Raw genomic sequence first — 25,231 nt, 5'->3', positions numbered from 1 at the left:
ATCTGTCAAGAAAGCTCTTGACAGATCCTCCGGCTGCGCTGGAGCAGGGCCTCTGCGGGTGGAGAGTTCCATTTTTTGGAGACCCTCCGCCCGCAGAAAACACTTACAATTCTTGCACCTGGTAAAAGCAGGCACAAGGCCTGCTTTTACCAGGATAAGAGTTGAAAAAAGTAAAAAAAAAAAATTCCACTGATTTATCATTTAAAAATACTTTAAAGAAAGGTAAGTTTATTTTTAGCCCCGTTAAAAACTTTAATTTTACGTAATTTATGTAATTTAAAGTCATTTTAAAAATGTGGGGTTTTTAAAAATTTATTTAAAGTTTTACTATGTTTTTGGGGATGATCTCTATTCATATATTTGACAGGTCTTCCTGTCAAATGTATGAATGAAGATTCCCTTCTCTGATTGGCTCCCCATGGCCCACGTGATCCCAGGGACGCTGCGAACCGCCTGCGCCTCTGGGATACGTGGGTCCTGCGCACCGGCAGTTTGGAGAGGCCCAGCAGTGGAACTCTGCGCCACCCGGGAGCCCTCCCAGGTGCAGATATTTCCAGATCGCAGCCCTCCACCCGCGGGAGGCCTGCGAATGGAATTTCTGGGCCATCATGTCTTACATCCTTCTTCCAATGTTCACTTTGAAGAAAGTTGCACATACAACCCGGTCAATTGCCTGTCTTTGTTTTTAATTGATGCAATAGTTCAGAGCCTGCCATAGAGCAGATAAACTCCTGTTCCTGCAACATTTCAAATCAAGTTGCATATCACCACTGCAAATATCAATAGACTTATGGGGGATTATTTCCTATTTCTTCATCAGTGGTTCCTATAAAGCAAGACTTTGTTGCCACCTTAATATCTACTGACACAAGTGTAAGCATAATTCAGTGCTGAGAAATTACCAACCCAGATATATAAAACCTATGCCTTGAGGTTCCCCTGTGAGATATTAGTAATTAGCCTATTAGCAGGTTGTTTGAAATCCCTCTGCTATTTTAACAAATGTGTTGATATGTTTAAAATAAACAGATTATTACTTTATTTGAAACAGTGGACAATGGAATCTGAAAGGAACATGTTACTATTATCATACAGCATGTTCTCAAGGCACTAGAGTGTTTAACGCAGTCTTGGCTATTACAGAGCAAGTGGAAGTTTTGAGGCCGCAATTACTGCATGTCTGAACTAATGTTTCGACAGTGAGCTTATCTTTTCCATAAAGCTCTGCATCCAACTTGGTTTTCCTTTGAGCAAAACTTTGAACAAAATCTCAACATTCACAGCACAAACGTTCATTATAATTTGTAGCAACATGATTTTACACAGCACACTTTTCATTTTGCTTTGAAAAGCTGATACAGTAGAGAAATGGAGGAGGTAGACGCTGCCTTTGCAGATCCTTAAGTAGGGGTGGTAGCTTTCATGTGATTCAAGATCAGGCTGAACACTGGGAGCCAGAGTGGAACAAAGGCCCAGCATCGGACCAGTCTTAGCAATAACAGCATGAGCAGCCTTTGCAAAGGTTATATAGTGATCATTAGCAGTGTCACCACACATCGAGAGGCAGACCCCATGCGATGGTTTTTTGGGCTTCTTTTGGCAATAACAGCAAGCTGCTTACAAGGATGACGAGCAGGCTACATTTGTTAAAAATAAAAATACATCAGAAATTACCAAAGAACAAGGAAAGAGAGCAGAAAATACCGGGGATGCACAGCAGGTCAATCATCTAAGAAAGAGAAAAGAGAGCGTAACATTTTGGATGGAACCCTTCATCAGAATTGTCCTAATTACTGGTGAAGGATCCCCACCTAAAAAAGTTAACCTGCTGTTTCTCTTTTTAAATGATGTGCATTCCCAGCATTTTCTGTTTTATTTCAGATTTCCAAGATTTCCTGTTCTTTTTATCTTTACGATACAATAATCAGATTTCATTCAATCAGATCTTTGCTTAATACTACTTCCAGCCCCGAGTTCAAAGGCAAACAAAACTAAAAGGAAATCACTTTACTATGATATTATTTATCTAAAGCTTTTAAAAAATATATGCTATTTGCAATTTCTTCATAACGTTAACCTTTTCTTTTCTATGACTTACTAGGATATATAGTTCTTTTCCCCCATTCATTGCATGTTAGGTCAGAACATTACGCTTACAGCCAATTTCAGCATGACACATACCCACACACACAGCTTTACAAGACTGAATTCAAACAGGGAGTTCCCTCCACACACCCATGATTCAACAATACATCTCATGATTGTTTTCAAAACAAAACGTACCTAGCAGCGTCCAACAAAAAGTCACACAAATTGCTATTAACAACTGTCAAAATAACAGAGAGAAACTAAAAGCGGGACCAGATAATGAGATTTGGGAGCCACTAAAAGTTAAATTACCTCCATTAGGATTACGTTATATGTAATGAGTGGTATAAACGCAGGATTAGTAGAGGCAGCATAGAGAGGAAGGAATTATAAGGAATTTTATCATACAAAAGGGTAATTAGGATGTGGAATGTTTTAGCACCAGTGGACTTGAAGCCAAGTCAATCACATTTGAAAGGGAATAGATAAACAACGCAATTTGCCCACTATACACAGTGGGCTGGAGGAGGCAGGCCACGCCGTACGGGACCGCGCTATCATTTGACACTTTTGCATTGCAGCACGGGTGTGTTTTCTGGTAAAGGATACATTCGTTCTGACGAAGGGTCCTCGGCCCGAAACATTAACTCTGTTTCTCTCTCCTCGATGCTGCCTGACCTGCTGAGTGTTTCCAGCATTTTCTGTTGTTATTTTACATTAAACTTGGTTCATTACAATGATTTGAATGTACAACAACTTGCATATGTATATAGCATCTTTAATGTAGTAAAACATCCCAAAGTGCTTCACAGGAGCGATTATCAAACAAAATTTGACACCAGGCCACATAAGGAGATATTAGGGCAGGTGACCAAAAGTCTGGTCAAAGAGCTACATTCATCAAAAGGATTCTGTTCTGATTGTGTATTACTCAGATGATTTACCAAAGCCAACCTGGTCTCTGTATCCACCCTATGGAGTGTGCCTAAATGGAAAAGCAGTAACCTTGACTTATCGCTGTCAGTGTCCCATCACATGAGGCCATTATTGCAAAGGTCAGGATGTACTCCTGGACATGGAGCCTACTGAAGGACAGTGTGAGGCCTGTTTTTCTTTGAAGGCAATGCTGTGCTATGAAGGTAATCACACGTTAATAAGATGCAAACAGCTGCTTGAACTACCAGAAATAGTAGCCATGCTTAATGCAGTTTAAGCGGCACCTTTGTAATTGATGCCAATGGTAATGGCAAATTGTTAGCGCCATTTGCCTGATATAGGCGGCTGTCCAGGATAAACGTGTGAGTAGTGGGGACTGTATTCAATGGTACGAAGAGCAAGGGACTGGAATTAGAATAGATGGGACCAGCACAGGCGTAACAGACTGAATGATCTCCTTCTATACTGAACTTTCGATGATTCTATGTAAGCAACTAATGCAAGTCTACAATTAATTCACAGGTGGACAAAAGTGATGGTGTTTTGAAAGACAGTTGATAAAACTCAGCACAGAAACTAATGATCTGGTGAGGAGATTCACATTGGCCCATAATTTCCGATAGGAGGCGTCCTGCGTGCAGATACCTCCTAACGGAAAGAAATCTACGTTCTTACCTGAGGGCTCCCGAGGTCTGGACACTTCCGCTCCTGGGCCTCTCCACAGTCGAAATGCACAGGGCCCATGTATCCCAGAGGCGCAGGCGGTTCGCAAGCGTCCCTGGGATCACGTGGGCCAGGCCAGCCAATAGGAGAAGGGAATCTCCCTTCATACTTTTGACAGATAGACCTGTCAAATATATGAATGGAGATCACCCCAAAAAGACACTAAAACATTAAATAAATTTTAAAAAATCACATTTTTAAAATGAGTTAAAATTACATTAAATTAAATATTTTAAACAAAAATTTAATTTTTTGAAAAAAATAATTATAGTTTTACGGGGCTAAAAATAAACTTACCTTTTTAAAAAATATTTTAAAATTATAAATGAGTGGAGAAAAAAATCACTTTTTTTCAACTCTTATGCTGGTAAAAGCAGGCCTTACATGCCTGCTTTTACCAGGCATAAGATTTCTAAGGGTTTCAGCGGGCGGAGGTTCTGTAGAAAGCGGAACTCTCCCCCCGCAGAGGCTCTTCTCCAGGGCAGGCGTCTGATCTGTCAAGAGCATTCTTAACAGATCGGAAATGTCGGTTTTCAACACATGCGCTTCGCATGCCTGAAACCGGCATTTCCGATGTCCCTACGGGTGTGTACACACCCACAGGCATCGGAAAATACGGGCCATTATTCCCTAGAATTTCAGCAGGACTTACATACTGGTTTCCACTATTTGTACTTAATATTTGCTTCAGAAATACGCAAGGCTTAGATCCTTCAAAGTCAGAGATGTTGTCCAAAGAACCCCCAACATTATACCACCAATAGCTGTCAGATCGGATCCACCTGGGTTGAATACAAACTCAGATCTCAGAAATGAAAGGCAATATTGTGACATATTGCACTACCCAGTACCCACCAGATTATTTCTTTGAAAACTATTACAGCATTTCTGAACAAACAATGGAATGCAACAAAGCCTACTAATACCAACTGATACTTCCTACTTCTTAAATTGCAATTCTTTCCATTAACTTCCATGTTAATTTCCTGCATTATAAAATCATGTTTTTAAGCTAGTTTACTTAAAATCTAGTGACACCGTTTTTGTATCATTTCCTTATGACCCCCGTCTCAGTAAAGTACTTTGCTTTACATTTAACCCCTTCCGATCAACTTGCCCAGACGTTATTGAGTTCCAGCGGTCGCCCAGACGTTATTGAGTTCCAGCGGTCACCTATGAGTTAACTCTTTAAGCAGCAGCACTTCCCGTGTCACATGTTTACACATTAAAGATTGATCTCATTTCACAATAATACAACCACAAATTTCACATTTTACATTTCACCACAGCAGCAGTCAAATTTGGTAGATAACCCAGCACATACAAAAGGAATAAAAGTGGTGAAAAGAATATCTGGTTAAAAAAATCTTTAAAGGTATTAACCACATACAAAAATAAAATAAATGAAAATATAATATACAATGAACTACACCCAAAAGGTGGAAAAAAATAGTACTGTAAATCAACTTGTAGTAATTGGGTTGTGGACGATAATTAAGCGATAAATTCTAGTATTGAGGTAGTGCATGAGACACTAAAGTTTTAATATGCTGGATAAATGCCAGGATCCCATGACAACAAATGTATATAGTACGTAAAGGTTGTAATGCTGCAATGCAGCAGCTCAATACCAAAGAGAGCTGTGTTTTACCTTTAGCTAAACCTGAAGGTACAGGAAGCAATAACTCCACAGATAAGCGCCAAGACCAGTAATCATTCACACACTGAGCACTTCCCTGGGTTTTTATTTCTAACATCTTTACTTCTGGAGTGATTTCTATTTACAGGACTGGGCAGCTCTGTGGATTTCTGTGTCCATTCATTTGCTCCACTGTCGAAAGGAGCAGACACGCTAGAGTGATGTAGGCCTGAGGGCTCTGTCTCCTTGTAAGCTGCAATGCATTGTAGGGAGGTCAGTGGTTACAATTTCTTTAGTGATTGATTACTGGTTGGCACTTTTATTTTCTCTGGTGAATGACATGGCGGGGCTCCGGCAGATTGTTGGTGAATGTAAAAATGGCAATTTGCCCTCGCAATGTAGAAGAATATACCAAGTGATGCCCTACAAAGAGTAGGGATCAACGGGTCCTTTTCAGGATGGCAGGCTGTGACTAGTGGGTTACTGCAAGAATCGGTGCTTGGGCCCCAGCTATTCACAATCTATATCAATGATTTGGATGAGGGGATTAAATGTAACATTTCCAAATTTGCTGATGATACAAAGCTAGGTGGTAGTGTCAGTTGTGAAGAGGCTTCAAGGGGATCTCGACAGGCTCAGTGAGTGGGTGAGAACACGGCAGATGGGATATAATATGGATAAATGTGAAGTTATCCACTTTGGTAGAAAAAACAGAAAGGCAGAGTATTTCCTAAATGGTGAAAGATTGGGGAATGCAGAGGCTCAAAGGGACCTGGGTGTCCTTGTACATCAGTCATTGAAAGTGAATATGCAAGTGCAGCAAGCCATTAGGAAGGTAAATGGTATGCTGGTCTTCATTACAAAAGGATTTGAGTACAGGAGTAAAGAAGTCTTATTCCAATTATATAGGGCCTTGGTGAGACCACACCTGAAGTACTATGCACAATTTCTGTCTCCTTACCTAAGGAAGGATATACTTGCCATAGAGGGAGTGCAACGAAGGTTCACAAGATTAATTCCTGGGATGGCAGGACTGTCGTATGAGAAGAGAGTGAGTAAACTAGGCCTGTATTCTCTTGAATTCAGAAGAATGAGAGGGGATCTCATTGAAGCATACAAAATTATTACAGGACTTGACAGAGTGGATGCTGGGAGAATGTTTCCCTTGGCTGGGGAGTCTCGAACCAGGGGCCACAGCCTCAGGATAAAGGGGTCGGCCATTCAGGACTGAGATGAGAAGAAATTTCTTCACACAGAGGGTGGTGAATCTTTGAAATTCTCTACCCCAGAGGGCTGTGGAGGCTCAGTCATTGGGTATATTCAAAACAGAAGTCGATAGATTTCTGACTAGTAAAGCCATCAAGGGATATGACGATAGGGCCGGTGAATGGAGCTGAGGCAGAAGATCAGCCATGATCTCATTGAATGGCGGAGTAGGCTCGAAGGGCCAAATGGCTTACTCCTGCTCCTATTTCTTATGTTCTTTCCCCTCCACTGAAGCCCTCTTTAATTAAATGAGTTGCTTTTCCAATCAATTCTACTTTGATCACATTTATCTTAAATTTGTTACATTTTTGCAGTTTTACTGTAAATTAGACTACATCTGTGGAAAAATGATCAATTAGAAACACAAATTATGTCCCCCTATTTTGCCTCTCAAGTCTGGTCAAAACTAGAAACGAAGGGGGCGATTTTACCAGCATGGGGAGGTGGGTATGGAGATGGGACTGCTGGAAAAATGGCAGAATTTGGGGGCGGGTGCCCAACTCGCCCCATCCCGCCTCCATGTCATCTTCCTAGGAGGCGGGTAACCGTCCCGCACCGGGTCCCGTCTCCTTGGAGGTGGGAATGGATTAAAGCCTATTAACTGCCTGTTAACAGGTAGTTAACAGGCAGAAAATAGGATTATTCCCTTTTTGCCTTCACAAGTGCGGGCTTCCCGAAGGCTCCAAAACACGCCAGCTCATCGAGGCGAGTACTGGGTCTGCGGGGGTCGGGGCTGCAAAAGTGTGGTGTGAAGTTAAGTGATGGGTGAAAGAGTGTAGACTTTGGACAGATGAAACGTCATGGCCCAGAAATTCGGGTCGGAGGCTTCCCGCGGGTGCAAGCCTCCGACCTGCACTTACCTAGCGCGCCGGCCGTTGAGCTGTGGGCCCGCGTGGGATTCCGATCCTGGGCCTCCTCCAACTGCCGGCACGCAGTGCTTGAGTATCCCAGGGGCGCAGTTAGTTCGAAGCGTCCCCTGGGATCACGTGGGCCATGGAGAGCCAATGGTAGCAGGGAATGCTTCATTCATAAATTTGACAGGAAGAGCTGTCAAACCTATAAATACTATAAGCCCCAAAACATAACTAAAACTTCAATTAAATTTTTTTTTAAATCACATTTTTAAAATAACTATAAATTACATGAAATAACTATTTTAAACAATAATTTAAATTTTTGAAAAAATGAATTACATTTTCTAATGGGGCTAAAAATAAACTTACCTTTCTTTAAAGTATTTAAAAATAATAAACCTGTGGAAAAAATGTTTTAATTTTAATTAATTCACTACTTACCTTGTTAAAAGCAGGCCTTGCGCCTGCTTTTTAAAAGTGTAACTGCTGGAGACTTACCCTCCCGGAGAAACCCTGCAAAAAAAACGTAAGTTCGATGCACACACGCTGCCTCTCCGGCACACGCGTTCCACCGGTCAACCCCTTCCTTTAAGGGAACGGAAGTTTCGGTTTCCCGCGCATGCGCAGTGCATGCATAAAACCGGCACTTTCGTTGGGCCTACGCACGAGTACCCAGTGCGTACTCACGTGTGGGGACCCGAATTTCTGGGCCCATATGTTGACGTGCTCTGCAACCGGCTTTCCCTTGATTGGCCTGCTAAGCCTGCATTCACAAAATTGCCCCCAAAGAGTTTTCAATCAAATTAATTAAAACTTCAATTCAGAGTGGGATATGTGAAACATTCTTTGTTCCAGTCCTACTCGGGTCCCCTCCCTCATCTCTTTTTCCGGTACATTGATGACTGTATCGGTGCCTTTTCCTGCTCTCGCCCTGAACTAGATAATTTCATTCACTTTGCTTCCAAATACCACCCATCCCTCACCTGCACATGGTCCATCTCCGACTCTTCCTTTCCCTTCCTCAACTTCTCCGTCTCCATCTCTGGGGATAGGTTATTGACAAACATTCACTATAAGTCCACTGACTCCCACAGCTACCTGGACTACACTTCCTCCCACCCCGCCTCCTGTAAGGACTCTATTCCATTCTCCCAGTTTCTCCGTCTCCGTCGCATCTGCTCTGATGATGGCACCTTCCATACCAGTGCTTCCGGCATGTCTTCCTTTTTCCTCAACCGAGGATTCCCCTCTACAATGGTTGACATGGCCCTCGACCATGTCCGTTCTATCTCCCGCACTTCCGCCCTCACCCCTGCCCCTCCCTCCCGGAACCACGATAGAGTTCCCCTTGTCCTCACCTTTCACCCCACCAGCCACCACATTCAACGGATCATCCTCCGCCATTTCCGCCACCTCCAGTGTGATCCCACCACCAAATGCATCTTCCCCTCACCTCCCCTTTCAGCATTCTATAGGGACCGCTCCCTTCACGAAACCCTAGTCCACTCCTTTATCACCCCAGCACCCCTTCCCCTTCGCCCGGCACCTTCCTGTGCAAGCGCAGGAGATGCAACACATGCCCTTATACCTCCCCCCTTCCCACTGTCCAGGGCCCCAAACACCCCTTCCAGGTGAAACAGCAATTTACTTGTACTTCTTGCAATTTAGTATACTGTATTCACTGCTCACGATGTGGTCTCCTCTACATTGGGGAGACCAAACCCAGATTGGGTGACTGTTTTGCGGAACACCTCCGTTCAGTCCATAAGGGTGACCCCGAGCTTCCGGTCGCCTGTCACTTTAATTCGCCGCTCCATTCCCACTCAGACCTCACCGTCCTCGGCCTCTTGCATTGTTCCACGGAAGCTCAGCGTAAGCTCGAGGAACAGCACCTCATCTTTCGATTAGGTACTTTACAGCCTTCTGGACTCAACATAGAGTTCAACAATTTCAGATCATAACCTTAGCACCTATCATATATATTTTTATCCACACTTTTTGTTTGGCCTTCTGTTCTTCTCTCCCACATGGCAGCTATCTTTCATTCTGCCAGCGCAATTCACACTCCATCTGGAGCCATCCTTTGTTTCTTAACCTGTCCCATTACCATCTCCTTTTGCCTTGAATATCTCTTAATGTCTCTTTAATTCTCCTGCCTTTTATCCTGTCACAAACCTTCCCTTTTGTTCTTTCATCCCCTCCCCCATTTCCCAGCCCCTAAACTTGCTTTAAAATCTGTTCCATTTCCTGCTTTTTTCCAGTTCTGACGAAAGGTCATCGACCTGAAACGTTATCTCTGTTTCTCTCTTCACAGATGCTGCCTGACCTGCTGAGTGTTTCCAGCATTTTCTGTTTTTAATTCAGAGTGGGCACTAGGCCCAATCAGCCATGCAACTTCTAATGACAGTCTCATTTTGTCAGTTGCTATATAGAGAGATCAAGAAGGATGATAAGCATCAGAGTATAATGGAAACCTTAAAACAAAATCTACTCCTTCATAAATCATATAATAAAATCAGAGCTTTGTTTTGTTAATTCAAAGGGATTTTGGGGCACTTCACTTGTAGCTAAAGTAGACTTGAGGAAGTCTTTGGGCTTGATTTTCCAAGCCCCGAGGAGACGGGCATGGAGGCGGGACAGCCGGTAAAATCGGAGAAAGTGGGGGCGGATGGCAAACCCGCCCCCATCCCATCTCCGTGCCCTTTTGCCAGGAGGCGGGAAGATGTGCAGCTTCGGGTCCCGTCTCCTGGAGGCAGGAAAGGCATTTAATCCTTTTAACTGCCCGTTAACAGGCAGAAAAAAGGATTCGTGCTATTTTACCTTCACAGGTAAAGGCTTCTCGACCTCTGAGAACCCCGTTGGGTTGGCGGAGACGTGGAGGAGGTCTGCGGGGGTCGGAGGCACCTGGAAGTAAGGTGTAGAGGTGAGTGATGGGTGCAAGTGTGGAGTGGTAAGTATGCAAGGTGAGTGATAAGTTTAAAAAAGTGTTCACTTACCATGTTTTCCTTCCCTAGCCTTTAGATGAGCTGGATGGGGAGAGCGGACATCCTCCTAGTCAATTTCAGGCAATGGCTGATGGACCCTCCGATCCATCAGACATCTGAAATTTACAAATTTGCAATGTTTGATGAGTCCTCACCACAAAGTCTCATCAAACTAAAGAGAATGGCAGTGTTTGACAGCTTCACAGAGCTGTCAAACGCTGTCATTTCTTCTTTCAAGAAGTCTTGACAGATAGCACGTCTGACGTTGACGTGATCTGTCTGTGACTTCTACCCTAATTGGCCTGCTGAGCCCGCAGGATGGGCTTAACAAGCTCAATCAGGGGAAAATCCCTCTGAATGGTCAGGCGAGGATGGAGGCGGGACATTGACACGACAAGCAGCAGTCCCGCCTCCAACTCGCCTCCATTCACAAAATCCAGCCGTATGACACTGCAAAGTGCTAAGGAGTATTCATTGCTGGTAGTATGGATCTACTCTACTGCTGTGTGTACAGCAATACCCTGCATTTTGATCTGGGTTCTCTACTCAGAATCACAATGCAGTATGCTGTTAATCAGGCCTATTTATACCACTTCCTCACAGTGAGGTACTGTACTTACATAGACTAATTATATTTTACTAAAGAATCTCCCATGGAGTTACTAATGGTAAATTGGATGTCAACAGCTGTATTATACTATGTAACATATCGTGTATTGTTGTGCTGCTAAAATAGAACTGCATTTAAATTGGATTATTCCTTTAAGGTCAGCAAGTCTGTTGCTGTAGTTAAACACAACTTGAGATCACTCACAGTTTAATCCACTGTCTAGTCAGGGAATTTTGCAGATTAGAATATGCTTGCTAATTTCAGATTGCACCGAGAAGTACCCAAAATGTCAATATTAACTTGTTTCTCTAACAAATTGTTACATCTAAAGTATGATGTCTATTTGGGCTGATTCTATGTATTTAAATGTACCATTTTACTAGCAGATCTTCCATGGTGCTGCTTATGATACAACAGAGGATTTTATAAGTTCAGAAACATTATACCATGCAAAATGTATGTGTATGTCCTTTAAAGGCAACAAAGTATAGTAGCTGTTAAGTAAACACTGGTTGAGTTCATTTCAACTCAACCAGTGTTTACTTAACAGCAACTATATTTTGTGGCCTTAAGAAACTGCAGATATTCTGGTTCTGGTATTCTGTCTTCTTGGAGAGCTCTTTTGTTTTGTTGTACTGTTATTTTGTTGTAATTTTATTTGAAATTTTAACAACAGAGAAATTTGAGTGTGAGGCTTGAAGTGTGACAGAGACGTGTGATGGACAGGAAATGTGTGCTAGATTAACATTATTTTAAAACTATCTCCTTATATCCTGTCAGGGCTGGGTTTTAAAATATTAACAGCGTGAGGAGATTAAAACTGCAGTGTTCTGTTCACCTGCAGCCTCGAACCATTTCCACGCTATCACTTGTGACAGTGACAGATACAATATGGTCATTACCAAGGGAAAACCCAGCCAACAGGAGCTACTTAACCCTAGAGCAAAAGGTCTCAGCTGGATTCACAATAAATTGGAGAGGATAAAGCAGATCTTTCCGTTCCTGCACCTGGGTGTATCGGATTGTTTGGCCACAGCAAATACAGGAACATTAGGTGGGGAGGGCCATACCTTCCTAACAGAGTTTAATTTTTGCTTGTCAATTTAAATGGATGGAAAATCAGGCAGGCCCCATTACGGGTGTGTGCTCCTCCCTGCACAGTTATCCTGTAATAGCTCCAAATGTAGGAACATGAAAATCTGCTCCACTGTTTTTAGGTGTATTTATAGATAGTTGGAGAGGATTATTGTTTCCAATGGCTGAAGGGTCGATAACCAGAGGGCACAGATTTAAGGTGATTGGCTAAAGAACCAGAGGCGACAGGAGGAAAAACTTCTTTATGCAACAAGTGGTTAGGATTTGGAATACACTGCCTGATAGGGATTGAATAGGAGCTTTCAAAAGGGAATTGGATAAATACTTGAAGGAGAAAAAATTGCAGGGATAGGGGGAAAGAGCGGGGGAGTGGGACTAACTGGATTGCTCGTCGAAAGAGCTGATGCAGACTCAATGGGCCAAATAGCTTCCTTCTGTGCTGTACTATTCTATGATTCCAGGTATCTATACAAGAGTACATTTGGCTGTGCATACACTGTTCACTGGCTGGGTATACAGAATTGTACCACACATGCAAATGGCATTGTGCCCCTCTACACATAGGCACTTCCCATCTAAATCTGGAGCCGTCCAATTTGGACAACTTTAGATCTTTCCAAATATACTAAGAATGGGATTCAGTTAGAGTGATAACCGTTGCGGACAATATAAAGAAAAACAGAGATTATGGTAGAATAAAGCATGAGCCAATTATGATGAGTTGCATCAGCTCAATGTAAAATGTGGTATGGGTTCCTACTGTCAACCATGGAGAAATCATCCAACTTCAATACACTGAATAATTCCTGTCGCCTGTCTGGTATATTAGCTTAACTGATTTCACAGTTCCCTCTTTAAATATTTTGTGATCTATTATGCAATAATCATGCTCCCACACAAATACAGATATAAAGCACTTAAGATCAACAATTTATAATTAATCATATTATAAAAGTAATATGTATAGCTGATGCCCCATTTAATGTTTGTCAGTATGGCCTGGTTTACTGAAATACCAACCATATTGATACAAATATTTGACATATTTGAAATGCATGTCTTGTAAATGTTTGCAGCATACTGTCGCTGAATTAATGAATCAGTACACTTTTCCTCAAAATAAACCAGCTATGCCTTGACAATTGTATAGATTATTCCAATGTTTAGAATAATCTAGTGACTTCATTACTATTTTGGAATTTGATGCATAAGATAATTGCTGCAGAATTCCTCCAGCAAACCTTATTTGTTACTGTGTAAATGTTGAGGCACAAATTGCCTTTGCCACGCAATATGGTTAGCATAATGCTAGGTATCATCTTTAAGACAGCCTTTAACAGCCAAATAAAACGTCCATATGGGAAAGGTTTTAATACGATTCCTCTGCTAGCAAGGGAGTTAAAACCAATCGACATGATATCAGGGGCTGTGGTGATTTAAACAGTATTACAGCGAGTGGATACAGCACAAAGTAAATGCCTTTTCCTTTGTTGCAATGCTTTATTTTGTGTAATATGCCAAAATTTGGACTGTTTCTTTTTAATATCAGATTTGTTTTATAGGAACCATTTACAAAAACTATAAGAAATGGCAAATAGGGTCTCAAATGGTAGATCACAACAACAACTTGCAATTTATATCGCACTTTTAACAGAAAAAAACACAAGGCGCTTCACAGAGGCTTAATCATAGAAATGGACTCCAAGCCGAAGAAGGATATATTCGGAGTGGCGATCTAAAGCTCGGTTTAAAGAGGTGAATATTAAGGAGGATCTTTAAAGGAGGAGAGGGAAGGAACTCCAGCGTGTAGGGCCTAGGTGGCTGAAGGCACAGGGTGGCAAAGGGAGGGAGGATACACAAAGAGCCAGAGTCAGAGGAACAGAGAGTTCAGGTGAACTGTAGGGCTGGAGGAGGTTACAGATCGAGGGAGCGATGAGGCTCTGAATGGGTTTAAACATGAGGGTGAGAATTTCAAATCTGAGGTGAGTGGGACCAAGCGCCAATATATTTCAATTTCAATTTTATTTGCCATATGTAACTAGTACAATGGAATGCTTACTCCCCGATCACTCCCACAATGAGCTGTGGGAGCTCACAGAGACACGTCGGTATTCTCCAGCGCCATGTTCAGAAAAAGTCAATTCAATGGCATCCAATGGCAGTGGGAAGGCGATGTCCCTCAGTCGCTCCATCACCGCGGCCTCCTCCTCACTGTTGCCGGCTCCACGATGTGGTGGCCTGCTTCTCCCGCTCACGGTCCGGCCTCTGGCCACCATGCCCGCCTCTCCCTCCTCCCAGTCGGACTGCGAGCTTCCCGCCGAGGAGCTGCGGGCCGACGTGCTGTAGCAGGTCATCGTAGCTGCTGCTGCTGCTTACTGAGTGAGCACAGGGATTGTGGATGAGCGGGACTTGGTACAAAATAGGATATGGGCAACAGAGTTTTGGGTAAGCTGAAGTTTGCAGAGGGTGGAGGATGGGAGGTCAGCCAGGAGAGTATTAACATAGAAACATAGAAGATAGGGGCAGGAGTAGGCCATTCGGCCCCTCGAGCCTGCTCCGCCATTCAATGAGATCATGGCTGATCATCCAAATTCAGTACCCTGTCCCTGCTTTCTCCCCATACCCCATGATTCCTTTAGCCTTAAGAAATACATCGAACTCCTTCTTGAATATATTTAATGAATTGGCCTCAACTGCCTTCTGTGGTAGAGAATTCCACAGGTTCACCACTCTCTGGGTGAAGAAATTCCTCCTCATCTCTGTCCTAAATGGCTTACCCCTTATCTTTAGACTGTGACCCCTGGTTCTGGACTCCCCCGCCATCGGGAACATCCTTCCTGCATCTAGTCTGTCTAGTCCTGTTAGAATTTTATAAGTTTCAATGAGATCCCCTTTCATTCTTCTAAATTCCAGCAAATATAAGCCCAATCGACCCAATCTCTCCTCATACATCATTCCTGCCATCCCAGGTATCGGTCTGGTGAATCTTCACTGCACTCCCTCCATGGCAAGAACATCCTTCCTTAGATAAGGTGACCAAAACTGCACACAATACTCAAGGTGTGGTCTCACCAAGGCCCTGTACAACTGCAGCAAGACATCCTTGCTCCTGTACTCGAATCCTCTCGCTACGAAGGCCAACATACCATTTGCCTTCTTAACCGCCTGCTGCACCTGCATGCTTACCTTCAGCAACTGGTGCACAAGGACACCCAGGTCTTGTTGCACTTCCCCTTTTCCCAATCTATTGCCGTTCAGATAATAATCTGCCTTCCTGTTTTTGCCACCAAAGTGGATAACCTCGCATTTATCCACATTATACTGCATCTGCCATGCATCTGCCCAATCACCCAACCTGTCCAAATCATACTGGAGTTTCTCGGCATCCTCCTCACAGCACACGTGCCCACCCAGCTTTGTGTCGTCTGCAAACTTGGAGATATTACATCTAGTTCCCTCGTCTAGATCATTAATATATATTGTGAATAGCTGGAGTCCTAGCACCAATCCCTGCGGTACCCCACTAGTCACTGCCTGCCACTCGGAAAAAGACCCGTTTATTCCATTGGATCAGTCGAGTCTGCAGGTGTCAAAGGCATGGCTGAGGGTTTCAGCAGCAGATGGGCTGAGGTAGGGGTGCAGGTGAGCAACATTACAGAGGTGAAAGTATATGATCTTTGTGATTGAGAGGATATGCAGTCAGAAACTCAGCTCAGGATCGAATAGGATACTAAGGTTGAGTCGTCTGGTTCAGCCTGAGACAATGACTGCTGAGGGGGCTGGAATTGAAAGCAAAAGGTAACAAGTCATAGGGGTCGCTTTTCATTAAGCTGTCAGGAAGGAGGCGGGACTACAACTTTCGGGTTTTAGTCCCGCCTACATCGACGTCCGGCCAATCCACGCGATTTTCCCTTGATTGACATGGTTGAGCCCGCCCAGCGGGCTCAGCAGGCCAATTAAGGGCCATCTGACAACAGGTGATGTCACAGATTGAAATTTCATCTGTCAAGAGGTCTTGACAGATAAAATATCAGTGTTTCACAGCTGTTTGAAGCTGTCAAACACTGACAGTCTGACTTCTAACCTGAGTCCTTCTACACAGACTCAGTTAGAACTCACACCGGCAATGAAAGCTGAAGGCTGTCACTTTTGACAGAGCGCAGCCATTCAGCTTTCAGTGTCGGCTGAGTGATGGACTTCCGACGCCTACAGGAAGAAAGGCTGTTAAGATAAGTACAGGTAATTTAAACTTCTTTACACACTTTAGACACACCAAACACACTTACCTTTGCACTTATGCACCCATCACTCACCTGAACACCGACATCGTGACCCCTCCAAGTCCTTCAACCCGACAGCCCGCCTACTCTAACCTGGCATGGTTTGGAGCCGTTGGGAATCCCACATGATACCCCTCAAAATAGGGATTAGGCTAAAATCTTTTTTTTTTTAATTCATTGATGGGATGTGGGTGTCGCTGGCTAGGCCTGCATTTAGTGCCCATCCCTAATTGCTCTCGAGAAGCTGGTGGTGAGCCACCTTCTTGAACCGCTGCAGTCCATGTGGTGTAGGTACACCCACAATGCTGTTAGGAAGGGGGTTCCAGGATTTTGGCCCAGCGACAGTGAAGGAACGGCGATACAGGTCCAAGTCAGGATGGTGTGTGGCTTGGAGGGGAACTTGTAGGTGGTGATGTTCCCATGCGTCTGCTGCCCTTGTCCTTCTAAGTGGTAGAGGTCGCGGGTTTGGAAGGTGCTGTTGAAGGAGCTTTGGCGAGTTGCTGCAGTGCATCTTGTAGATGGTACACACTGCAGCCACAGTGCGCCGGTGGTGGAGGGAGTGAATGTTTAAGGTGGAGGATGGGGTGCCAATCAAGCGGGCTGCTTTATCCTGAATGGTGTCGAGCTTCTTGAGTGTTGTTGGAGCTGCACTCATCCAGGCAAGTGGAAAGTATTCCATCACACTCCTGACTTGTGCCTTGTAGATGGTGGAAAGGCTTTGGGGAGTCAGGAGGTGAGACACTCACCACAGAATTCCCAGCCTCTGGCCTGCTCTTGTAGCCACAGTATTTATATGGCTGGTCCAGTTCAGTTTCTGATCAATGGTAACCCCCAGGATGTTGATAGTGGGGGATTCAGCGATGGTAATGCCATTGAATGTCAAGGGGAGATGGTTAGAGTCTCGCTTGTTGGAGATGGTCATTGCCTGGCACTCGTGTGGTGCGAATGTTACTTGCCACTTGTCAGCCCAAGTCTGAATGTTGTCCAGGTCTTGCTGCATATGGACACGGACTGCATCAGTATCTGACGAGTCTCGAATGGTGCTGAACAGTGTGCAATCATCAGCGAACATCCCCACTTCTGACCTTATGATGGAGGGAATGTCATTGATGAAACAGCTGAAGATGGTTGGGCCTAGGACACTGCCCTGAGGAACTTCTACAGTGATGTCATGTGATTGAGATGAATGACCTTCAACAACCACAGCCAACTGACTGTTAACAGGCAGTTAATTGGCACTAATCCCTTCCCGCCTCGGGTCGGTGGGTCCCAGTGCTGGGCGGGTACCCGCCTCCTCTGAAACTTACGTGGAGGCGGGTTTTGGGCGGGATGGTGTCGGGACCCCCGAATTCGGGATTTTTGCCCCCTGCCTGCCTAAAAGCCCACCTCACGGCACACTGAAAATCTAGGCCATAGAACTCACAGCCTTGTCTGACATTTGAAATTGGTAATCTTCCACTCGAGACTTACACCAATGCTTGGCAAGATTGCAAAGGTGCAATGCTGCATCTCACAGGAGAAAAGATTAGGCAGAGAGACTTAGTCCATTCTAATAATGTACATTCTGTCGACTGATCAGAAGCAACAACATGCAGAGGTCAACTTCCAGCACCAGACTATCCTCCTGGCTGAAGGAGGGCAGTAACAGGATAAAAAAGATCCACATTACAAAACAAAACACATGGGAGGTTTCTCGAGAGATCCAGGTAATTATAAATTATAATGCTCAATTAATGTTGCAATTAAACTTTTTTCAACATTTCACACTTCTTTGCTTTTATGTTTCAAAAACAGTGGTCCAATGTAAGCAGCTTTACTCAGAATTATGTTTTTCTGATTTTACAGTGTCCTGTAGGAATGTGCTTTGTGCTGAATGTTACTGCTTTCTACGCAGCTTTCATCAAAAAGTTTCTTTATGACACAAAAGCCTATTTGAAGATAGTCACGACAGAAGAGTCTATCTTTCTTTAAGTTGCACAGTAACACATCCCACAGAGTTCAGTTCAAAAGTGAAACAACAAACAGATAAACACAATAACCAAAGATAGGCCTTTCACTTACCTCTCGGTCTAACAGTGAAGGTGGCACCACAGTGACAATGTCTCCTTTCTCTGGGTCTATGAAGAACATGTTTGGAGATGGCGTCTCTGGTGTCTGCTTAAGGATGCTGTAACGCAGAACTGCGTTGTCGGTACTGGGGTCGTCTGCGTCGTAAGCTGTCATTCGCATTACAGTAGTTCCTAGAATGAGAGTTAGAATGACAGTTTATATCACTTCATTAATTTTTTTTAAACTTCTGCAGCAGTTAAGATAAATATCGGGAGATGCTCTCCTGATATTTTCCTACCCAGCGCCCGCCTCAGTGCTGTGTCTGATGATATCAGTAAACGCATTGTTAGCACTGAAGCCCGGGTGCAAATATCAGCAGAATTTGAAGCTTAAGCTGAAGCTTTAGTCCAGTTTCCCAAGCCTCTAGCCTCATACATCTGTTTTCTTTTTTCGCTATAGTTCCTCCTACAAGTTACAAGGTCAGGAGCTGAGGCTCTTGGGAGCATGTGTACCTGCTTAGAAAACAATTGCTAATAAGGTGACAGATTCACACAAAGTCTGGGTGGTCCAGTCAACCAGTGTAAGTGATCTACAATCCGCTTCTTTCATTTGCTCTCAAGTCTGAACGTTTTATTCCATTGGCATAGCAGAATAACTGAGACCATAAAAAATAACTTATAGGCATAAGTTGATGCTAGTGTGATCAAATATGTCACCGTAATAGTACTCCTGTTATTTAAATGCATTTAATGTATTTAACATGTAGCTTGTATGGCTTTAAAGTATCCCTTTTCATCTAGAATAGAATTAGCTGTGGTGTACTCTACAGTATAAAGTGTAACATAAATGTTACAGTTTACAGTACCATTAACCCACATCCCCCGGGCTTTATGGGTTTTGTGAATGAAGCAATAATGAGGCTTTGAGGGGAAATGGTCTCCATATGCCTCAGACTGTTTTACAATTGGAATCTATTTATGAGGGCACAAGGTCAAGTCTCAACATTTATAGATTATCCCTTCGAGTGCTGACTGGTTCACTTGTAGTTTGCCAACAGAATCCTACTTTTCATTCCCTACCATCCACGAGAATGATGCTCAACAACACTTCAATCAGTAGTAATGGCAAACATCAGAAACAAATATTGAGTGAATTTCGGACTTCAAGGGTTTCTTTTCAGAAAAGATAATTTTCTGTCATGTTTTATTCAATAATTACATTGTTTTTCCATAATTGAGCAGTAATACAATCACAATTTTCAGATGCATAACACCCAGCCAGATAGACCACAATGGCTATTACAGTCCTGTGCATTCCAAAGTCTGTATTGTGACAGACAGGAATGTTGGATACTTTTTAGAAATGCTCCCTCTTTTGACTGCTACCTGGTTCTTCTTCTTAGGCAGTCCCTCGGAACCGAGGATGACTTGCTTCCACATTAAAAATGAGTTCTCAGGTGACTGATGAGTCCAATGCGGGACCTACAGTCTCTGTCACAGGTGGAGCATACGGTGGTTGAAGGGGCGGGTGGGTGGGGTTCTTCGGTTGATGTGCGCTCCTTGCGCTGCCTGCGCTTGGCTTCAACTTGCTCCCAGTGAAGAAACTCAAGGTGTTCGGCGCCTTCCTGAATGCTTCTCCTCCACTTTGTGCGGTCTTGGGCCAGGGATTCCCAAGTGTCGGTGGGGGTGTTACACTTTTTCAAGGAGGCTTTGAGGGTGTCCTTGAAGCGTTTCCTCTGCCCACCTGGGGCTCTCTTGCCGTGCCGGAGCTCCGAGTAGAGCGCTTGTTTTGGGAGTCTCGTATCGGGCATGCGGACAATGTGACCCGCCCATTGGAGCTGATCGTGTGTGGTCAAAGCTTCGATGCTGGGGATGTTGGCCTGAGCAAGAACACCAATGTTGGTGCACCTATCCTGATAATGGATTTGCAGGATCTTGCGGAGGCAGTGTTGGTGGTACCTCTCCAGTGCTTTGAGGTGCCTGATGTACATGGTCCATGTCTCTGAGGCATACAGCAGGGTGGGTATCACTGCTGCTCTGTAGACCATGAGCTTAGTGCTGGGTTTGAGGTCCTGGTCTTCAAACACTCTCTTCCTCAGGTGACCGAAGGCTGCACTGGCACACTAAAGGCGGTGTTGGACTTCGTTGTCGACGTCTGCTCTTGTTGACAGTAGGCTCCCAAGGTATGGAAAGTGGTCCACATTGTCCAAGGCCTTGTCGTGGAATTTGATAATCGGGGGGCAGTACTGTGTGGCGGGGGCAGGTTGGTAGAGGACCTTTGTCTTACGGATGTTTAGTGCAAGGCCCATGCTCTCATACGCTTCGGTGAAGGTGTTGACGATGGTTTGGAGTTTGACCTCCGAGTGAGTGCAGACGCAAGCGTCATCTGCATACTGTAATTCGACGACAGAGGATGGAACGACCTTGGATCTGGACTGAAGGCGACGGAGGTTGAACAGTTTCCCATTTGGTCTGTAAATTAGCTCCACTCCAGCGGGGAGCTTACTGAGGGTGAGATGGAGCATTGCAGCAAGGAAGATGGTTATCCCCCTGTTGAATAGTGTATTTGTGTGTGTATTGGGTAAGTCAGATTCGAACTCCACTGGGGTGACCTTGTTTGAATAGTTTGCTGACACTTGTTGTCTAGTCTCACGCTTGAAGAATGGCCAATGGATGAGGTGTAAAAGGGTCTGGGACCACACTGGAGCACAAGTTAACACCTTCAAGAGAAATAGGCCTAAAAATTCAGTATCGCCACGGTTGGGGCGCTGCAGCCGGGCGTTCGCTAAATTTAGCGACCGGCGCAACTTTGCGCCACCTTCGCCAAAATTGAGTTGCATCGCCCCAAGAGGTTGCTGCTGTGCTAAAGCAGGTGGTGCACGACTATCATAAGGCGCTAAGCCGGCGAGCCGAGGCGCTAACACCGAGGGCGGGCGCAGCGCAGGTGCGGCGAGTTGCTGCGTGCAGGCAGACACGCTGGCGCCGGTCAGCTCTTAAAGGGGGAGACTCGATTTGTTTGGCTGCCATGCCCTGCACACTGCAGCCCTGAAGCAAGGCCTGACCACTGCTGCTTCAACAGTTCAACGCCCAGGACAATGGAGAAGGCTAGGGAGCAAGCGCAACGCTTCAGCGAGGGTACCCTGAAGCTACTGGTTGGCGCAGTGGAGCGCAGGCGAACTGTCCTCTTCCCTGACAGTGGGAGGAGGCCGCTGCCCAGCGAGTATCGAAAAGCCTGGAGGGAGGTGGCAAACAGGGTGACCACGAACAGCATGGTTGCCAGGACTCCAGTGCAATGCAGAAAAAAGTTCAACGACCTCACTCGGGTTGTCAGGGTGAGTACCCTTTCCACTATCCTCTTCATCCCTGCATGTGCACCTCAGTTTCTAGCCAAAGGGACCTGAAAGCCCCAATGCCCAGCCCTCATCCAACAGCTATGGGACTCTCATGAAAATCACTTGCACATTCAGCACTTTACACACTGTCAGGGCTATCCCACCATGGGAGGCAGTGCAGGCAAGATGAGGGCTTGACACTGTCAGGGCTATTCGACCATGGGAGGCAGTGCAGGCAAGATCAGGGCTTGACACTGTCAGGGCTATTCGACCATGGGAGGCAGTGCAGGCAAGATGAGGGCTTGACACTGTCAGGGCTATTCCACCATGGGAGGCAGTGCAGGCAAGATGAGGGCTTGACACTGTCAGGGCTATTCCACCATGGGAGGCAGTGCAGGCAAGATCAGGGCTTGACACTGTACTTAGAGGCTGTCCTTTCTCTCGCAGGGCAAGCTGGCCCACAATCGCAGGCAGCAGCTATGGATCGGGGGAGGCCGTCCTCATCTGAAAGAGCTCAGCGACCTGGAGCAGCGAGTGGAGCGCATTATGGCAGGCCGGCTGATTGGCCCCGTCGCCAGTGGAGATGCCGACCCTGTTCTGGACAGCAATGGTAAGGTCATCACCTTTTTGACCTCTCTCTTTCCACTTGTGCCTCACACCAGCATCCTTTGCCACTATTGAACCAATGCAGTGCATAGCAACACTCAATCGTCCCTCGCTGCCGCCCTGTCCTCACTCTAATGCAACTCTTGTGCCTCCCTGCTTTCAGATGCTGATTTGCCAGGTGAGGAGGCAGGCCCTCAAGCTGCCACTGTGAGTGATTCTGAATTCGAGGAGGAGGAAGAGGAAGCCGGCCCATCAGTGACACCCTCAGCCGAGGCAGCCCATGGCCATGATGGGGCCACGTCTTCCCTGGAGGGGAGCAGGGGGGGGAAGGGTCTGAGGAGAGTGCAGCTCCAGGGCCCAGTGGGCTGCAGCAACGCGGGAGGGGTGGGGAAGCTCGGCGGCCTTCTCACTGGAGGGCGAGTGTGGCCTCGAGTCCTGCTACGGTGAGCGCAGAGGAGGTGCGGCTCCTTGGTGAAATGGGCACCCAGGCTGAGCGCAGGCACACTGAGCTCATGGCTGCAGTGGCAAGGATGCCTGACTCCATAGAGTCACTGGCAAGGAGTCTGCAGGACTTCGCGGCAGCACAGGCTAGGAGTCAGCAGGACTTCGCTGCATCACAGGCGGCTTCCAGCCAAGTGCTCAGTCGTGCCGTGCATTCACTGGCTGGTCTGAGGCAGACACAGATCAGGGCCACACGGGCACTAACTGCTGCCACCCTCGCTGGATCGGCCAGGCATCACCGGGGCCCTCGCCGCGCCGCAGCAGCCCAGCAGTCTGTGTTTCAGCAGATTGCTGCGCATGCTGCAGTGCTGGCCCATGCAAGTGCCAGTGTATCAGCCGACCAGGGAGTGCCTGTGCTCTGTCAGGTTGGCAGCATTCCTGCAGCCAACACTGTCACTCCTCCACTGCAGCTGCCACCACCCATAGGACAGACTGCTTCCGCCCAAGCAGAGTTGGAGCAGTCAGCAGCCAGGCCCTCCAGGCCCAGAGCTGGTCCAGGCCGTCCCCCAAGGGCATCTGCCGTCTCACCATCTGACCTTCAGCAGCCGTCCCCCAGCCTTGCTGCAGCCACTGGGGTCCCATTGAGGAGGAGCTGAAGGGCGGGAAGGGGCCATTCGTGGAAGCGAGGCGGATCACCCTCGCAGGGGAAAAAGTAGGTGTGGCCAAATGTTGTGCTTATATATGAAGGCCGAGAATGATCTTTTTTATATATGAAGGCTGAGCATGTTTTCTTTACATATGAAGGCCGAGACTGTTGTGTTTGTTTTTTATATGAAGGCCGAGACTGTTGTGTTTGTTTTTTATGTGAGGGCCGAGAATGTTGTGTTTGTTTTTTATATGAGGGCCGAGAATGTTGTGTTTGTTTTTTATATGAAGGCCGAGGATCATGGTCATTTTTGTTTAACTGTTTTTTTCATTTTCTCAAGGTTGTGAGAGCCAGTTATGTCTCTGACTGTTTTTTGGGGGGTTTATCTGAATTAGTTTGTCATGCGGGAAGGGCACAGAGTTTGCACAATAAAAAAATTTCTTTATTCACATTGTCCATATTTCCACTTTGAACTATTTGTTGCCTTGACCGGCTGAGGGTTTGCGGAGCGGCTCCATTCATGTTCTTTCATTGGCACAAGCCATTCCCTGAGAGGGGGCCTAGAACAGAGTTGCAATAAGCCGCCGACGGACGGCCCTTGCACTTTGTGCCTCCCTCCCGTCTTGGTGCTCCTCCTCCTCCTCTGGTGGTCCTCCAATGTCTGCTGGCAGTGGCTGAGTCCTGAGGATAGCCAGGTTGTGCAGCATGCAGCACACTACAATGAAATGGGAGACTCGCTCAGGCGAGTACTGTAGGGTTCCTCCGGAATGGTCCAGACAGCAGAACCATTGCTTGAGCACGCCGATTGTGTGCTCAATGACGTTCCTGGTAGCTTGATGGCTGTCATTGTATCGCTCTTCAGCAGGGGTGCTGGGCACACGGAGCGGGGTCATCAGCCAGGTGCACAAAGGATAGCCCTTGTCCCCGAGAAGCCATCCTCCTGGGTGAGCATGGGCTTCGAAAATGTCTGCCACAGAAGCCTGGCGCAGGATGAAGGCATCGTGGCTGCTGCCTGGAAAGCGGGCATTGACAGCTAGTATGAGCTGCCTGTGGTCATACACCAACTGGACATTGAGCAAATGGTAGCCCTTCCGGTTGCGGTAATCCTCGGCATTCTCTAGAGGCGCCCACAAAGCCACATGCATGCAGTCAATGGCGTTCTGGATCATGGGGAAGCCCGCTATTCTTCCAAATCCCATTGCACGCTCTTGCTGCTTGTCCAGGGCCATGGGGAAGGAGATGTACTGACGTCTCCTTCTGAAAAGGGCATTGGTCACCTGGCGGGTGCAGCAATGTACCGCGAACTGGGAGATGTTGGCAATGTCCCCAGTAGCGGATTGGAAGGAGCCGGTGGCATAGAAGTTGAGAGCCACCGTCACCTTCACTGCCACCGACAGAGACGTCCTGCTCCTCAGCTGTGGCTGCAGATCTCTGCGAAGCAGGTGGCAGATCTCAGTGACCACCTCCCTTCTGAATCGCAGCCTCTGAACACACTGCTCCTCAGACATGTTCAGATATGAGAACTGCTGGCGGTATACCCTGGGTGGGTAAGGCCTCCTGTGCCGACGCCTGTTGGCCCTTCTCTGTCTGGCCATGACTGGCACTCTCTCACGGCGTCTCTGAGCCCTTTGAATGCAATGCAGAAAGCCAACGTTTCCACCCATTGCAGCCCCCATTATATGT

At 46.0% G+C, this 25,231-nt stretch overlaps 1 protein-coding gene and 1 long non-coding RNA gene across 4 annotated transcripts in view; one reads left to right on the top strand and one right to left on the bottom strand.

Annotated features, from left to right (window-relative positions):
* Window positions 1–25,231, bottom strand: part of cdh13 (cadherin 13, H-cadherin (heart)) — a 1,232,244-nt gene that overhangs the window by 327,726 nt on the left and 879,287 nt on the right. For all 3 annotated transcript variants that reach the window (XM_085991762.1, XM_085991760.1, XM_085991761.1), the window contains exon 7: window positions 18,537–18,715. In XM_085991762.1, the coding sequence (XP_085847888.1) occupies window positions 18,537–18,715 (179 nt within the window). The remainder of the gene's footprint in view (window positions 1–18,536; window positions 18,716–25,231) is intronic.
* The window catches only part of LOC147116662 (uncharacterized), a 139,557-nt gene continuing 132,226 nt past the window's right edge, over window positions 17,901–25,231 (top strand). The window contains exons 1-2 of the long non-coding RNA XR_015078853.1: window positions 17,901–18,181; window positions 18,984–19,104. This is a non-coding gene — a long non-coding RNA (uncharacterized LOC147116662). The remainder of the gene's footprint in view (window positions 18,182–18,983; window positions 19,105–25,231) is intronic.

Source organism: Somniosus microcephalus, chromosome 6 (genome assembly GCF_052327205.1).
Source record: "Somniosus microcephalus isolate GS21.2 chromosome 6, FLI_Smic_1.0, whole genome shotgun sequence".
NCBI classification, from domain to species: Eukaryota; Metazoa; Chordata; class Chondrichthyes; order Squaliformes; family Somniosidae; genus Somniosus; species Somniosus microcephalus.
This window is presented reverse-complemented; position numbering and strand designations above follow the sequence as displayed.